This window comes from Diplotaxodon limnothrissa, linkage group LG14, assembly GCF_057381915.1.
Source record: "Diplotaxodon limnothrissa isolate DT_005_m linkage group LG14, D_limnothrissa_male_GT1.1, whole genome shotgun sequence".
Lineage (NCBI taxonomy): Eukaryota > Metazoa > Chordata > Actinopteri > Cichliformes > Cichlidae > Diplotaxodon > Diplotaxodon limnothrissa.
The window spans coordinates 18,853,538-18,871,098 of record NC_140609.1 but is presented as its reverse complement, the minus strand read 5'-3'; the positions used below and the strand labels follow the sequence as shown (position 1 = coordinate 18,871,098).

At 40.6% G+C, this 17,561-nt stretch overlaps 1 protein-coding gene across 3 annotated transcripts; it reads left to right on the top strand.

Moving 5' to 3' along the window:
• The first annotated feature begins 4,347 nt into the window (after positions 1-4,347).
• On the top strand, positions 4,348-17,561 carry tsku (tsukushi small leucine rich proteoglycan homolog (Xenopus laevis)). Of its 3 annotated transcripts, none has more exons than XM_085371277.1 (3): positions 4,348-4,564; positions 12,900-13,211; positions 14,432-17,561. In XM_085371277.1, exons 1-3 carry the CDS (start codon positions 4,550-4,552, stop codon positions 15,170-15,172), a joined length of 1,068 nt encoding a protein of 355 aa, XP_085227403.1. In that variant the 5' UTR covers positions 4,348-4,549; the 3' UTR covers positions 15,173-17,561. The 3 variants fall into 3 exon arrangements, with proteins under 3 accessions (XP_085227403.1, XP_085227405.1, XP_085227404.1); XM_085371279.1 differs by lacking the exon at positions 4,348-4,564 and adding an exon at positions 4,572-5,420; XM_085371278.1 differs by lacking the exon at positions 4,348-4,564 and adding an exon at positions 12,146-12,186.

Here is a 17,561-nt window from a genome sequence, read left to right as displayed (position 1 = left end):
GAAGGTCCTCCGTGTGCACACAGAGACAAACATTTAGCAAGCAAACGGGTCATTATCAAGACAACTCAGCCAAGGTGCACCGAGGCAAGTGAACAGCGCTTTAATTGGCCTAATGTGCGCACGGTGCAGCTTGGATTAAATGAATTTGAACTCTAGCGAAGTGGGAGTAATTAGAGTTAACAAGGGCTTTCCCTGCAGGTCTCACGAATTCTGCCTGCGTCAGTCTTTTTTCGGTCTTCTATGACTGGTGAAGCAGCCTGTGCCTGGCAGAAGCAGCTGGTTGTCACCACATCCACACACGAAATATGGAGAGGGTGGATGAATGAATACAAACAAACAAACAAACAAACCAACGGTGGTGGTACATAAGACATCATCACATGACTTTTCATGAACATATATATATATATATATATATATATATATATGAATTGTGCACACACACACATGGAGCTGCAAAGTTGAGTCCACCTTTGTTGACCCATATCCCACATAAGCTGGAGAGCCTCTTAAACGTAACACCTTGACAACGCTGTCCTCCATCCAGGAATAGAGAGTAGAAATGATGACACAGCGCAAAGTCCGTCCAATGAACAGCGAGCACAGGTCTGCTTCTGAGTGCAGCTCTGTGGGGACACAGTGAAGCATCTGCAAGACAATAAACTGACAACCAAGTCAAAATACATAAATACACACGTAAATAAATATCAGCACAGTCAGACGATACGTTTCCTCACGAAAGATTCTCACAATATGCAGTCTGTGCAGAGAAAAACGGAAATGCAGTGTGGGCACGAAGGAGAAGGATGAATAAACATGCCTTTGGACCGATAAAATAGAATAAGGAGGAGACAAGTAATGGAGACACCAGGGAGGAGAGTATTTTCAAAGGCCTTGGACTTTTTGCGTCGTCCAAGGCACAGAAACTCCCACTAACAAGCCAAACACTTATGCTAAAGAAGTTGTTCTGAGTTTTAGGAGCTCTGTTCTGTCATGCCAAAGTCTTCATTTAGCAAGGTAAAGTACAATTCTCTTTTTAAGGGAGCCAAGTTATATTTAAGTGACGGGGTCAGCAAAACTGCAGCTGTTATTTTCTGTGATTAAAGTGAGAAAAAAATGAATAAATAAAATAATAATAAAAAAGTAATAATATATATATTTTTTAAACTTAAGCGCATAGTGTTTTTTTTTAATGAGCTCTGGTGTCATCTAGTGGACAAGTCCTCCACTGCTTTTTCATATTTCCCCCCATTGACGTCAAAAGACTTTCTGGCTAATATAACCTAATATAATTAACCCGCTCAGTAAAGAAAATTATTGTTTCCCTCACAGTTAAACCCTCCTTAAAGGGAAAACCACGGACATTTGAAACACGGGCTGGTTTATAACACTTAACACTAAAAGGCAAAATCAAGCCCGAGCATTGCACTTCCTCTGCACATGCTCAGTTAGACGCATATGCAGTACAAATTTATTAAACCACCTATTCAAAAAAATAAATAAATAAAATAAAAATCAGGAAAACTCAAATATTTTAGTTCTTTATGATGATGATGATTATTACTTTAGCCAAAGCACAACATTCAACCACTTAAACTACTGTCTTTGTTCACGAATTCAAGTAAATATGTATTATAAGTAATATAAAAATAATACTAATGTGGCTTACTATTTTTTCTTTTCCCTTTTTTTGTAACTCAGTGAATTTGACAATAAGTATATGATTTCAATCAAAGAGCTTGTGTATACTGGTGAATTAACTATTAACCAAACCTCACACTCAGTGGTGCTCTGATGAATGTATTAAGCACTTTAAAGCTGTCAGAATAACTTAACAGTAAATGGATTTTTTAAAATCTCCTTTCTTTATTTTATTTAAAAATGTGTCATATGTAACTTTTTTCTCAGATGTCTTTACTGGACACTGCTAAAATTGGATTGATTTGAACTTCTAACAGGTATAACTGGAATAGACTAACAGAAGAAATGAGCAAGATCTCTAACTTTTGGTAATGCCTTGTTACAACTGCCTCTGAGTCCTTGTACTTTTATTACTATTTTTCGAAAAACCTAAATGGTTGGCCTTTGCAGCACGTTGCTCTGAATAAACCTAACTGGGCGTTTGTTCTTTTCAAACATCTGAGCAGCGATGTTGGTTTTACCCTTCTGGTTTATTCCTCTGCAAACATTATTCAGGAGGTTTAATCTCCACCTGCTTAATCATTTGCCTACCCCATAATCTATTATTTGAATTTTGCCACATGAATAAAGGTTTTTCTTGTTATCTTAAAAAAAAAAATCCCAATAGCATGAATGATAAGTAATGTTTTTCAGTTTCAGATACTGTAACACGCCCCTGAACACTGGGATTGTAACCAAGGAGGATTTTACAGCCTGTACTGTTTCCACAGTTGACACTGACATTGAAATAACAGAACGACCCAGCGATCACAAACTTGTTGTTAGGTTCACTCTGGCTGTTATGACTGTTGTAGAATGGACAGATTATGAAACAATGCTCCCTGAGCACAAAAGGCACCCACTCATATTACCCAAACACCTGAACTCGCAGTGGGAGCAAACCACACAGAAGTGATTTCTATTTCCTTTGTGTCTCCAATGATGTGTCCTGCAGACACTTAGTGTGATTTTGTATCACTTTGTGTGTCCTTGTTTGAAATCTCTTTGCAGCGACTGTGTGGCTCGGCTTTGGCTATATTGCACTTTTGCTTGTGTTTATCTCACATTCATGTTCCATTTCGGTCTTTTTGAACTATTCTGTGTATCTTTGGGGTCGTTTTGTCTCTTATTGCAGATGTTTTTGTCTCAGTTTGGTACATGTTGCATCTCTTCATTGGTTGGTGTATGTTTCATTTTCATTTCAAGCAGTACTCAAGGCCTCCCTCGACCAACTGGGCCTAGGGGGCTGTGTTCAGCAGGCTTCTAATCCTTTGGTGGCATTTTTAATAAGCAGTATGCCATAGCAGGAGAAAAACAAGAAGAAAGAGAGCTGGTTTACTGGTTTGATTTCATTAGACTAGGATTAGTGTTAGGGTCTTGAGCAAGTTCTGATCTTTTGACAAACCTGAAGACCCTTTTATTGCCAAAAAAAGATGCAAGAGGTCTATGCGTGTGACAGTGTTTGCACAAAACACGCAAAAAATATGACCAGCTTTCCTGCAGAACTTACTGTACTGCGTGCCTTTTTGTTTGCGGGGAAAAAACAATAGTTACAGTTCCTCAATGCTGGCCTCAGTTTGTGTGCACCCCTGGGAGTGCTGGTGCATGTGTGTGTGTGGGTAACCGTATGGGTGTGTGCCATGGTGCTGTAATGCTCTCACGAGGAAAACAATGGACCTTAAGGGTGCAGATAGAGAGAGCCGGGGGCCCTTCAGCATTGTTTGCATACCAACAGATGTTCATTATCACACTTGACCTCTGTGTTTTTGCTCCTGCATTATGAGAGAAGTGTTCCATGTCAGGATAACAGGGTGTAACACAAAATCTCCACAGATTTGGCCTGTGTAGGATGGTTGACTTAGTTATTTATTTAGTTGTCATGCTTGTATTTGGACGATGAGACTTCCCCTGTCAATATGTTCAAATTAAACAGATAACCGTTTCTGTAGGCATTGTCTTATACGCCTCAAACTTATTTGCCTGCACACCAGGCAAAAAAAGCGCGACAGGAAAGGTCTGGGTTTCTGTTCACATGAACTATTATTCTTTATTTATTTATTTTTTTTATCAGTTTCATCAAGACGTGTGGCTGAAGACAAATGAAATAAACCGCCTTGTTGCGCAACCATGCTTTCAGCGTTTCTTTCCGCGCGTGTTAGTTTTTCTCCACTGCTACTAGAGGGCGCACAGAGCTCGGCATCGAGAAAGCGGAAACTCGTACTAGCGATCCTTTCAAAATAAAAACGTGAGCTTTTTTTTTTTAAATTTCTTTCAGAGCGAGCCTGGGTGAGACCTCTGAAACAGTTTCAGTGTGTAAATTCTCCCCGTTTCTAATACGAAATGGGTAAATAGATTTATTAAGATGATTATGATATGTTGCTGTATAGAGATTAGCTAGCTAAGGGCACATCTTAACCTGTACAGGAACCATGGCTACAGGAGCCGAGATAACCTAGCTGACTATCCGCTATTAAAAAATTGCTAATAAAAACTAATAATAAAAAGCCATCCTGAAGGCCCGTGCTTCTAATATAGTCGATAAAATGTAATAAATTCTTCTGTAAGCTCTATTTGAAACATTTTGTTTTGGCGGTAACAAACAGGAAGAGTGCTGTTTTTTTCTAGCTAGCTTTTTTTTTTAAGTGGGCGCTAAAGCGGAATGGAGGAGGATGGGAACAGACGAGTGTGTCCCGGTGTTTCCAGCTCCTGATAGTTTACTGCGGCGGAGCAGAGCATACTGTCAGAGGGGTTTTGCAGAGCTCATGACGACTAGCAGACAGACGAGCCAGCGGGACACGAGAGAGCGGCGGGGGGCTGGAAAATGGGAGCGGTGAAGTGAAAAAAAGCAGCCGAAAAGCGGACTGCCTGGATGGAAGGCACCAAAGTAAGTTCCTGGAAACACAGAGTAATGAGAAAAGTAACAATGTCGCGTTTTCCCCCTCTTCTTTTTTACCCTCTCCCTTCTTCGTCTGCTTATTTTTTGTCTTCCAAGCTGTTAAATGTTGTCGGACAGAGAGCCCTGAGCAGAGGAGGGTGAGACATCTGGCCAGCTCAGATTTCACGTTTGCCTCTGTTTAAGAAACCGCCCCTGGTGTCCCGACTGACCCGACCGGGCTCTTGCGTGTCGTTAGCTCATGCTGTCCGGACACAGAGGGAGAAATAAACTTTATGGTGCTTGTCTGCTGTGAACGATGCGCGCTGAGGTGACACGCAGAGCTGCAGTGACAGCTGAGAGGGGCGGGGTTGGCAATAAAAGTATGTAAACTGTTCTTGGAAATGAGCATGTGAGGCTTTTTTTTTAAAAAGTTATTCTAGTGTATTTAAGCAAAAGACCCCCCCAACCCACCCCACCCCCAGCTCTGCCACGTACAGCTGCAGGAAATTTGATCTGCAGACAGAGGTGTCCGTGCAGTGCGTGGGTACCCGCCTCCCCTCTCGCAGGGCATGGCACGACGGTTTAAGTTGTGGCAATGCTGACAGAGCTGCGGCACTTTTTGCGAGCGTTTGGTCGGCTTTTTACGATGAAAAAGAGGAAGAGAAACTCTGACACTGACACAAAGCCATAAATGAGAGAGAAGAGGATATATAGATGAAAATAGAAGCAAATAAAAGCTCTGCACTCACATTTTCTTCACATTTACTGATGCAGTCCAAATCCCCTCCTTTGAGCTTGACCAATATTTTTTTTTGGAGCCGATATTGATTATGTCCCCTCCAACAATACTGTCATTGTTAAATCGGTGAGTATTCTTTATTTTTATTATTTTTATTTTTTTTCTATATATACACAAAAAATGAACAAACAGTATATTGAAGTTGCATTAGAAAGGTGGAAATGATTGGGCTAGTGCTGGGGAAATATTGGCCTGTTTGACAGATTTCAGCTTCAGGCCAAAACAAGATTAAATCTGGACAGCGTTGGAGAAATTTGGCCTTTCTCGCTCAGGATGGGCAATTGAAGAAACAGCACTGTTTGGCCAACAGTGCACAGTTGTAGCAGAGTTTGGGGTTTTTATGCTAGCGCTACCCAGCAGTAAGGTTTGTGCTAGATCGCCTATTTGTTATTATTAGTAGTTTTTTTTTCTCAAAATTCCTTTGCTGTAATTGTGTTTGGCTTTGCCTGTTTTTCCTCTTTGTGTTTTCATCTTCTTCTTTTGGTTATGGCTCATCTGCCTCCATCTCACCCTGTCCTTAGCATCCTCTTCTGGCACACCAACCCTTTGCATGTCCTCCTGCATGGTTGTACTATTTGTATAGCAGCAACAAATCCACAGGCGGTATCAAAGACGTAGCCTTTTAGGTTTGTGAAATTCCATACTGACGTTATTGTCCTAGGTTTTTTTTTCCATTTTTTTTTCTTAATTTCTTTATTCATTATTGCCATCTTCTGGCTGTATAGAAGTGTTATATCTTATCAGGCAGAGGTAATGTGATGCAGTGAATTCAACTTTTTGTAGCATTTTTCTAATCACACTGACAGCTAAAAGCAGTAAAAGCACTACAAAAAGACCATGTGATGTGGTGACCTGTTGGGGGGGAAAGGGGTAGCAGCTTAAATTACCTTCTCCAAATAGTCAGGATGGTCTAGGAGAGGATACCACCTGGGGAGTACATGCAGGGGGAGTACATGCAGGGGAGGAGTTATCTGGTGTTTTTTTTTTTCTTTCCTCCATATTTGTGTTATCAAATATAAAACCGACCTTGTAAGGAGCTGGCAAGATAAAGACTATTTTAGTGTTTAGTACCTGCTTAGTCAAGAGATGTAAACCTATGAAAATTGCAGAATGACACTACTTCTAAACTACCCAGAGTTAATCTTTCCTGGTTGAATGGGCTGATACTAACTGACTGATGTCTCAGGCAGCTAGTTTTGGCTACAGTACTAGATTACTATTACTGCTGCATGGCTATGTAAGCAGCATTTTCATGCTGTACCTGCTGATGATTATTCTACCAGCCTTGTAAACTTTTTGGTAATTTCTACTAATATATATGTGTATAAAATGATCACATACTACAATTACCTGTGTAAAGAGGCCATCCAGATAAACATCCAGCGAGTTATTTTTATTCTGAAGTACTGTCCTGCTAGCTTTTCAGAGTGCATTGGGATGAATGTGATTAGTCTCTTTGCCTCAGATTTTATTTATTCGCCAGAACTGCTGGCGTTTCATTGGCACCTAATTGTTTTAAAACACTTAAGCAGTGCTGGTTTAATTCAAACTTCTCGTCTCCACCTCATTGTCATGCATTAATTTGGCTTAAAAGGATTAGTGCAGCATCCATCTTCTAATTACACACTTTTTAGTCTTCAGCTTGAAGATTAAATTGGGACAGAGAAGTCTCAGTGACATAACGAATACATCAGAGTAGAGCAGGGCGATATGGCCAAAAATATTTATCACGATATATATTTGAAAATTTGCGATAACGATATAACCGACGATATAATTGATGCGAGACAAAATACAACTCCACAACATTACTAGCGCAAAAAGACAACCTTCCATTTATTTTCACTTAAACAAGAAGCTGGTTTTTATGTACATTAAAGCTTTATAAAAATGTAACAGTGCAAATGCAAATTCCTTGCTGAAAGTTTAACCAAAAGGCATTTCCAGTAGAAATGGGCTGACATATCCTGAGCATAACCATGTATAATATCCACTGAAGTTAAAAAGAGGTGCTTTGCAACATTAAACTGCAGTGTGCAGTACGCATTTTTCGGACCATAAGGTGCACGGGATTATAAGGCACATTAAGCGAAACAAAGCAGTCAGATAAATCAAACTTTATTAAACTCATTCTTCTTGCTTCCTCCACTTCTGTACCATTGATTCATTAATGTTGAATTCTCTGGCAGCTGCTCTATTCCCATGTTGTTGCAGTATAGTAATGACTAACCTCGTATTGTGGATGGATTATCTCAGTTGTTCACCTGACTGAAGTTTGGTCCGTTTACAGCATCCTGCCATGCGATTGCATTTGTTTCTAACCATGAAGAACCTTCACGTTAACTTTTATAAGTGGAAAAGTGTTAGTGTTCGTCCTCCAGCTTCACTGTTTATGTTATGCTAACATAGCTGTGTCGCTAGCGATCACGTAGCACATCATTATATACCAGCTAGCCCAACTTCAGTAACCCTACAAACGTCACTGCTGTTTAGTTTCCTGTCTTCATTTATGTTGGAAGTGATAGCAGAGCTGTACGTTTGATTTTTTTCAGAAATCTCTCAGTCAGAACATGCTATATCATGCTTAGGTAACTAGCGAAACTAGCGAGCTAACTTCCGCTAGCTTCCTGCTAACTTCTAACTCCGTTAAATGTAATAACTTTTGTTTTCATGGATGCCTGGAAGTTAAACTTTATAGTTACACCTGGTAAAGCAGCAATGCTGATCGTTTTATTAAAGATGAAAGAATTTAGACAGTTTTTAACTCTAAGTGATGCTGCAGTGTTGTTTGACCTGAAGTATACGGAGTTTAGGACCCAGATTACTCCCAGATTTAAGAGCATCTTAGTCCGACAAATACGACAATAACAACGGCCGCTTGCATGTTCTGCAAAAAAATGTGCTTTGTTGTGTATCTGACGGACAAACACCAAACCAGTTCCACATCACGGAAGTTGCACCATTTTTACAAACCAATTCTGGTTCATCTGTTTCACTCAACAATCGGCCATGTGCGTATGAAAACAAAGGCACTGCGCATGCGCGTTTTACTCCCATTCTATCGCGATATTTAATTTTCCTATCGTTGCCTAACATTATACCGGTATTACCGTGAACGGTATAATATGGCCCAGCCCTACATCAGAGCACTGGAGGATGCTAAACGCATTGGGGGCTCAAAGAGGTCTGACTCAGATGGAAATGAATACATTTTAAATGGGAGGACTAAATAGAGAGATAGTTAGATAAGTAACGCTTTAAAATGTGCCTGCAGTATATTTGTATTCTACAAATTTGGTTACATTTAGATAAAGAAGACACAGTAGAAAATCTTTTATTTGAACTTGCACAAGGATTTTGCTTGCAGGCAAATAAAAGCGATGCTTTTCGATTGACTTTTGACACATTTATCTGATAAGTCTGATCACACTACAGCAAATTGAGCAACAGTGTGATAATATTTTGCAAAACTCTTGCAAAGATAAGATTGATCACATAAAAATAATCACTGTGCATGTGTTCATATATAACTAATGGCTGATAAATCCTCAGGGGCCAGCAGAGGTTAATGTGCGGCTTTCACGGGATGAAGAGGTGTGAGAAGACCTCTGAAAGCGAGAACATGTCGGAGGCTGATTTCACAGTCCTTTGCCAATTGCCCTCTCAGGGGGGCTTTTGTAGTTCGTGCTGCTGTTGGATAATTGCAGCAGTTAGAATGTGTCTGATCTGGAGGCGCTGCCTGCAGTGGTTTGCTGTTAGCTGAGATTTATTGGCAAGAAGCTGGGAAGCACACCTGGCGCAGAAAGTTCAGCACTAATGTGGAGGGAGCGAACAGTGGAGGAGGGGGAGAAGGGTTGATGAAAGTGGCTGGATAACCACAGAAGTGACAAACTGCTGAAGAGCACTTGGTTTTACAGTTTTCCACATATAGGCTACGTCCACACTAGCCCGGATAGATTTGAAAATGACGTTTTCGTCTGAAAACGCTCCGCATCCACACTAGCGTTTTCAGTCATTTTCACAGAGTTGTGCGTCCACATTGAAATAGCCAAAAACGCTTACTTTCCAGCATTGCGCATGCGTGAAACGCAAGAAGATTCGGCCTGCCTCATTTCTGTCTGCCGTTTATTTACTTTCTGGCTCGTTGAAACGTCGTGGCAAAAGTTTTTTTTAAATGGACTAACAATGAGGTGGAGTTGTTGCTGCGAGTAACACAAAAGTACAAAGTTGCAAAAGAGTGAGAATTAAATTATTTGAAGCATGTACAAACTGATATCAATCTTTAATAGGGCTGTCAAAATTGAGAGCAAACAAAACAACTGCTGTATAATGTTCTCCGCTATCTTTGTTGAATTGGTCACATGACTGCATCACATGACTAAAATTCGTCATCGTTTTCGAAAGTCTCCATTTTCGCTGTCAACACTGCGACGCGAAGCACCGTCTTCAAGTGTATTCGTTTTCGAGAGCGTTTTCAAAACGCAGTCTCAGTGTGGACGGGAGGCCAAAACGGAGAGAAAACGATGAGAAAACGATTTTCAAACGAAAACGCATTAGTGTGGACGTAGCCATAGTCTGCCTATAGCATTCCTCTCTGTAGTTCCAGGTTGGGCTGAAGTAAAAGTTCTGTGTCCGTGTGCCTACGTAGAGCCTACATCTAGGGGTGTTCAATGTGCTCCTGTAAACTCATAAAAAAAACCTGTATAATTGAGCTTATTGGAAAAAAAACATTGAATATCAAAAATACAGCTGGGATAGGCTCCAGCGCCCCCCGCGACCCTGAAAAAAAGGATAAGCGGAAGCGAATGGATGGATGGACAGTATGAAAAGTACAGACGGTGGCAGCAGTGCTTTCATTGCTTCTAACACTCACTTGAGGACTTTATGTGTTATAACCTCACTGTTTTCCACGCCTGGCTGGTGAACCAGCAACAGCACAAGCACGAGTAGCCCACAGACCGGTTGTACCACATACTTTGGTCACTGCCTCCATCTGACAACAGACCAAGGTCATTTTAGTTTACTAAAACTGGATGTGAAAAACATTTTAGGTAACTAAAATAAATATAAAAGACCTTTTGAAAAAAATTGAAATAAACTGAAAGGATTCTGTGAACTACAAAAATTTGGAAGAAATTTAAATTTGATCAAAACTTGCCTTATGAGACATTCATGGACTTGCTTTTTGAGACTTTAGATGTCTACAAGACTGAGAGTCAACTGCTTTCATTGTTTTTTGTTTTTTTTTTGTAATACCTGTGCTGAAATCTTGCCTCTGACATATGTCCTCCACACAATCATAAATAATAAAAACTAAATCCAAGTCTGAAACTAATAGAAACTAGCTCTCTATGGTCTGCTAACCAGTGTTAATGAATTTTGATTCGGTTTTAGTCCTAGTCTTATTTTCCTTGATATTAAATGTGAATTTTGTCCTTATGTCTGCGCTTCTCTTCCGCCCACACATGGGTGGAGCCAGCTGTACCATTTCCCATTTAAAAAAAAAAAAAAAAAAAAAAAAAAAAAAAAGATATTCTGATTGGATTTTGTATCTCCAAAATATTTTCATCTAGTTTTTATTTGATGACAAAAGTGTCGTACATTTCATCAAAGTTTTTTCATTTTTTTTCTTGTGTTCATCTGGGGGAAAAAAAGCCATTGATAAAAAACAATGATAAAAATTGTTTGTCGTGAAAGTAAACAGTGTTGCTAATGCACTTCAACTGGGAAATCAGTAGACCTAAACCATTCTTTATGACAATCAGTTTTCATACATAAGATTTTAAATGTAGACTCAGAGAGATCTTTCTTGAATGAATTCATTAGCAGCTGTGGCTTAGGAGGTAAATTGTCTACCAATTGGAAAGTTGGATGAACAAATTTGTGGCTACTTGCATCTGCATGTTGAACTGTTGGGCAAAATACTGAACTCCCAAGTTGCTCCTGATGCATCTATGTGAGTGTGTGTGATTGGGTGAATGAGCCTTTTAGTTTAAAAAAAATAAAGTTGCATGTGAACTGTGCTGCTTGTAAAGAACTCAGCGTTCCAACGTGCCCCTTCATGTCTGGTCAAAACGTGCAGCTCGGGGGACGTGCACAGTCCGCACTTGGAACGCACAGTCACGGCTTTCTATCGCTTTTACAGATTAACCAATAGCAGTGTGTACAGGGGTCAAAACAGCCAAACACTGCACAGAGGTGAGCGGCTTTGGCTGAGCAGACTTTGAGCCCGTTGTAATCGGCACGCATATGTTAAACAGCAAGTAATGTGTAACTACGCTCCTCACGCTCATACATAATGTAAGGGAAATAAATTTTAACTCTTTCTAGGTGTTACTGAAAATGCATTTTGCATTTATTGGAAAGCCTTAAAATTAAATGCATTCATACTGAATTTTGTGCTCTTGGTAATGTCCAATAAAAAAGTGGAACTTCTAAGAGTTTTTTTTTTTTTTTTTTTTTTAAATTTGTAACAACATGACAGTTATTCTAGTTTACTTATTTAAAAACAGGAGGGCAAGGGTGTCATTTTCTCATAGCTATACTGGTGCAAAGCTGCAGGTTTTATCTTTTAACACATACTCTTCTGTGTAATGCATGCAACAACTTCACCATGACTTTTCACTTCTAACTATTACACAACTCTTAACCTCTGTCCATTTTCTGTGTGTGTGTGTGTGTGTGTGTGTGTGTGTGTGTGTGTGTGTGTGTGTGTGTGTGTGTGTGTGTGTGTGAGTGTACTTGTTGCCTTAGTTGAACTGCGTGACTAGACACTGTTAAGCTCCCATTCATTCCGATACACACAGAGGGAGCACACAAGAGCTGAATATAGGTATGACTGGCTATTCTCTGGTTTGGTCTTGGTTCAGTTTTGCAGTATTTTTATTGGATGATTATATATTTATTCTGCAATTTATTCTCTTTTTAAAGCTTTCTAAAATTGTGGAGCAATTTTTAAATTTCAGTCATTTCATTTATAAAGTTTCTTTCCGTATTTGCTGTGCTTTACAGTGCAGTCACATAGAAATAGCATTTCAGAAGGAGAAATTGTTTCTGACTGTGTCTTCTTAATACACCGAGGCTCAGAGGATGTGGGCACATCTCTCTTATTTTTTTTTCTCCCTAATTTCAAAATGGATCAAAGATTTACGATACACTCAGTTTTATAACTATGCGTATGCATTCTAGTGAGTTGACTAAGAAAGTGCAAATGAACTCATTGATCAAAGAAATTAGGTCACACCCATTGGGAAGCCAAAAGAGAGAGGGAGAGAGACAGAGAAGGGGGAAATTGGGGCTACTCAAGTTGCACAAATAAAAGCGTGAAGTCTTTTTCTCAGAGCTATACAAAAGCATTCACAGCTCCTCAAATTTCTAAAATCCAGGTACTCTGTTCGGTAGTTCATGCAAGGTTGGATTTGATGGTGAGTGAGAGGTGCAGTTTCTCCAGATGGCAACTGTGCCCAGGAACCGTTTTTAACCTGGCAGGCAGGAGTGTTGTTAAGAGGGCTGTTAATGTAAATAGTGAATTTGTTCTCTCTCCAGAGAATAATGGCTCTCTTGCTGTGGCTCGGTCTCTCGCTGCTGGCGGACGCCCAGTCCAGCGGCGTTAAGAACTGCCATCCTGGTTGCCATTGTGAAGTGGAAAGCTTTGGTCTCTTCGACAGCTTCAGCTTGACCAAAGTGGACTGCCGAGGGCTGGGACCCAGCGCCTCCATGCCCATACCAATCCCGCTGGACACTGCTCACTTGGACCTGTCCTCCAATGAAATGGGCCCACTCAGTGACACTATGTTGGCTGGTCCAGGCTACACCACCCTCATCAGTTTGGACCTCAGCAGCAACCACATTACAAAGGTAAGTAGTTTAAAGAACTCCTATATATGTCCTTGACCCACTAAAGACTAAACTTTTACTGGTGGTTTTTCAGGCATTTGGGTTCTTTTTACTGTTTTTTTTTTTTTTTTTTTTAAATTGTTTTGTTTTTGTCATTTGCTGTGTTGCTTTCTGTGTTATTTGCCCAGATTTTGATGTGGCATCTTGCCTGGGATTACCGTAATGACCCTTATATCACTGAAAAGCACAGAGTTGCTGCTTTCAGGAGCCATTGGAAGTTTTGTTATTGAGCCAGTAGTTCAAGAGTTACAATAGTTTGACCTAAAAGTTTAACCTAAACCCATCGAGCACGCCAACGCTCCAATTGGGAGGATTATAGTACTAGTGTAATAATCTTCTGGTACAGTGCTGTAAAAAAAGTATTTTCCTCATTTCTGATTTCTTATTTTTTCTTTCAGATCATCAAACAAATTTTTAATATTAGTAAAATATAACCAGGGTAAATACAAAATGAAGTTTTTAAATGAATGTTTCTTATGGGAAAAAAAGCTGTCCAAACCTACCTGGCTTTGTGTAACAAGGGATTTGTCCCCTGTTAAATCATGATTTGCCAAAGATTCCAAAGAAGGAGAATGTCCGGCTATCAGTTCAAGCCTTGAAGTTCAAACACACTTGTGTTTTGCAGCAGGGCAATAATCTGAAACACACCAGCAAGTCAGCCTCTAAATGGCTAAAAAAAAAACCCAAAATGAAGGTTTTTGGCCTAGTCAAAGTCAAATTTTTTATGCCTGTTTTTTAAACAAAGATTTATAACTTGGGCTGAATCTGCAGTGTTTTGTAAATTCTACCAGCTTATTCTCACTTAGATTCAGACATACGCAGCTCAGACCTGCTCCCTACTGCCAGCTAGTTTGGAGTGTTATCTCAAGTTTTTAAGGACACAAAATTGATGGAGCCTGATACACAGAGCGGGGTGTTGAGAGAGATAGACGAAGCCAGTTAAAACCTTTTTCACAGTTCACTGGACCGCTAATGGAGCACAATGGACATGCAGCTCTGTAGCTAACACCTCTTCTAGCGTCAGAGATAACAGCTCAAGTATTTGCCCTTTCTGGTCCCATTATGGTGCAGGCTCCACCAGTCTCACAAAATAAATGAAAATATTTACTTGCAGCTTACTGCTCAGTGTTTATTCCTTCTTTTTATCTTTGTTAACTTGTTTCCTTCCTTCATACTTCCAGATAAGCCCCAGCGCACTGTCCAAGCTGCGTTATCTGGAGTCTTTGGATCTGAGCCACAACAGCTTGGAGAGCCTCTCGCCGAGCTGTTTCTCTGGGCTCCCCCTGGTTGAAGTTGACCTCAGCCACAACAGCTTCCGGGAGTTTGACTTGGAGGTGTTTGCTTCCAAGGTTCACAGTGAACCTGTTAGTGTGGATCTGTCTCAAAACAAGCTTGTTTCAGTCTCTGCTGCTTTGTACGGCCGAGTTTTACACATCCAGAGCTTAACTCTGTCGTCAAACCAGCTGTCGAGCGTGCCGAGCCTGGCGGGACTTCTTCTGAGGTATCTCAATCTGGATGGAAACCCCATCAGACAAATCACAGAGGGAGCCTTTGCTCAGCTGAAAGATCTGGTTTATTTATCTCTGAGTGGCCTCCCCGAACTCGAACACATCAGGCCAATGGGCTTCAAAGGTCTCCAGAGCCTGCAAGTTCTGGATCTCTCAAACAACCCGAAGCTCAAGAGCCTGAGCCCCACAGTGTTTAGTGGGCTAGACTCTCTGCAGGAGCTGAATTTGACCGGTTCTGGCGTAGCATCCTTGCCAGCTAACATGCTGACCCATCTGCCCAGCATTAAGAGTATCACACTGGGACGAAACAACCATTGCTGGAGGACCCAGAAACAGGGACTGTTCCACCGGCAGATGGGGCAGGTCCAGCATAACGAGGTGCTGACCTGTAACACAGACGGCATTGTGCTGTGAGGGAATGGACTGCTTCTTGGAGCCTTGATACCAGAGCTGTGCCTTCATTTGCTTAGAGATGAAAACACTTTTATTTGTGTGTGTGTGTGTGTGTGTGTGTGTGTTGCTCTTATTAAGTCACAGGGATATTTTGGAGCGTCTTTTAAAGATCTGAGGTAGCCTTCATGAAGTATCATACATGCTGTATCTTTTTAAAACGCAGTCTCTTTTTATGTAGCACATTTTCTTTAAAATGCAGTGTTGTCTAAACTGGTAGAGAACCTGTCATGAAGTCACAACTTAAGCAATGTTTATACATTACTTAAAGTACTGGAGTGTACTTCATGTACGCTCAAGGGATTTTACACCACACCACTGCATTTCTTTGTAAATTTGCTGGTGTAGTTTGAGTGGTATGCAAATGTCCACTCACATATTGCTTCCCATTAGCTTTTAATGGATATCCTAACTTAATAATGACCAAATGAACAAAAAAAGCCAAAAAATATAAGCACCATACTTTGCTGAAGTGACATAACTGCAGGTATGAAAAAAGACAGTCCATAATGAATGTGCCATCTGCATTGATTGTGGCACTAGTACACCTCTTCATGGACAGGAACACTGTGGGAAGGCAGCCCACTCTTCAGTCAGTGCAGCCCAGAGTTGCTGCTGAATCTGTGGAGAGGAACTCCACAGGTTTCATGTGGTTGAGATCAGGGCTCATTGCTCATTGGCATCTTGTCTGGCGGTCCGCCCTGCCTCTGTCATTCTAATGGGACGATCATGGTCAGGTTGCCCCAGATGGGATTTTTTCCAAACCTATGATGGCTTTTTCATAGGGTTGGGTGTGTTTGATAGAGGAGTGGCCATCTGGGGTACTTTGGGTAAAGGCATTGTGACACTCTTTGCTAAAATAAAATGTTGGGAATTATCAAAAAAGCAACCCCACAATAGAGAAAAACTCTTCCCAAATTGGGCCAAAAGTAGAGTGGTGTGTTATTAAATCCCTTGAGTGTACTTCAAAGCGGACCACATTACGATTTAATTGCACTTATTAGATTTGCGGTATTGTTTTATAATAATGCACTTAAACCTTTGGAAAATATCATTCCTTCAAAGTGTTGCTGAGAACGACAGCACTGAGGGACTTTTGTTGACCGGTGACCACTAAGATTTTTCATGTGATATTGAATGTGACGCTTGACAGAAAAGGTTAGGGGAGGGTTTTCTTTAGAAGACTGATACCACTCTTATGTTTTTAGAATGAAGTTTATCTTTGCTCAAAGACTGGACGCAGAGAAAGCAGACTAGCTCTGTTGGAAGAACCAGCTTTCCACCGACAAGCCACCGGTGCCTGATCCGAAAACTGGTTCCACGCACTCCCACCGAAATGAGACTGATACCAAGAAAAACTGCTTTTCTTACCGCTGTTGATGACATCAGATGCTACAAATTCTTAGATCATTCACAGATTCTGTCAGTATCCCACGGATTATTGCTCAACTTTTCCTGCGTAGCACTAACAATCTCCAGCGCTCAAACCTATTTAATCGTCAGCCGGTGATTAAGAATCACAAGCACCATCATTGCAGCACTTGAAGTAAGGTTTATTTAACATGTCCTTGCCTGCTTTGCTTATTCCATGGAAACACAGTCCACCTACAAGAGATACAACCCGTTCATTTGCTGGATTTTCTCACTTTTTTGTACAGAACCAGGCTGTCTTCGTATAACCCTGTATTCAGTCTTAATGTTAAGCTACGCCAACAGTGGCTGCTGGTTAACGCAAGTATTTCACACAAAAACAACTCCCCCAAAAAACATTGAACTCTAGAATCCAGGGAGCAGATTCCTTTAAGTGCGTGGGAAACAAAGTCAAGTCTTGCTACACATGCTGAGGGTAAAATTCTTTTCCTTGTTACACCCACAAAATGACCATTTCATTACTTGATTTTTTTGTTTGCTTGTTTGTTTGCTTGTTTTTTGTGCCCATTGAGCCCGAGCTGAACTGTTCCTTTCCACAGCTACACTACAAAACAGGACGTAAGCGTCCTCGACCGTGCAGACCTGGAGTTGCTGTTACTCCTGGTCACATTGTCCTCCATCTGAGCGGGATGGTTTTCATAGCAGATTGGCTCATATCCAGTATTATTATCACTTGTTATCACATACTTGGTGATGAAAAGATGCCAGTATGTGTTAATGTTTAAACATCGAGCAGCGCTGTGCTTACCTTGGCATTCCTGTGGCATTCAGTGCAGCCTCAAGACTGCACATTAGGGTTTTATTGATGTCTGCAATCTGTAAAGGCGCGATATTTGAAAGCATATCCAATCTTTTCAGTTTAAGTGGAGGAGACTTTATATTTGTATGTATGTAACTATGCTGTATATAACTTTATATAAAA

Bases quoted from the DNA above. Each gene is read 5' to 3' on its own strand.
- tsku (XM_085371277.1), top strand. The intron at 13,212-14,431 runs GTAAGTAGTTTA...TCATACTTCCAG, and splicing joins GCAGCAACCACATTACAAAG to ATAAGCCCCAGCGCACTGTC.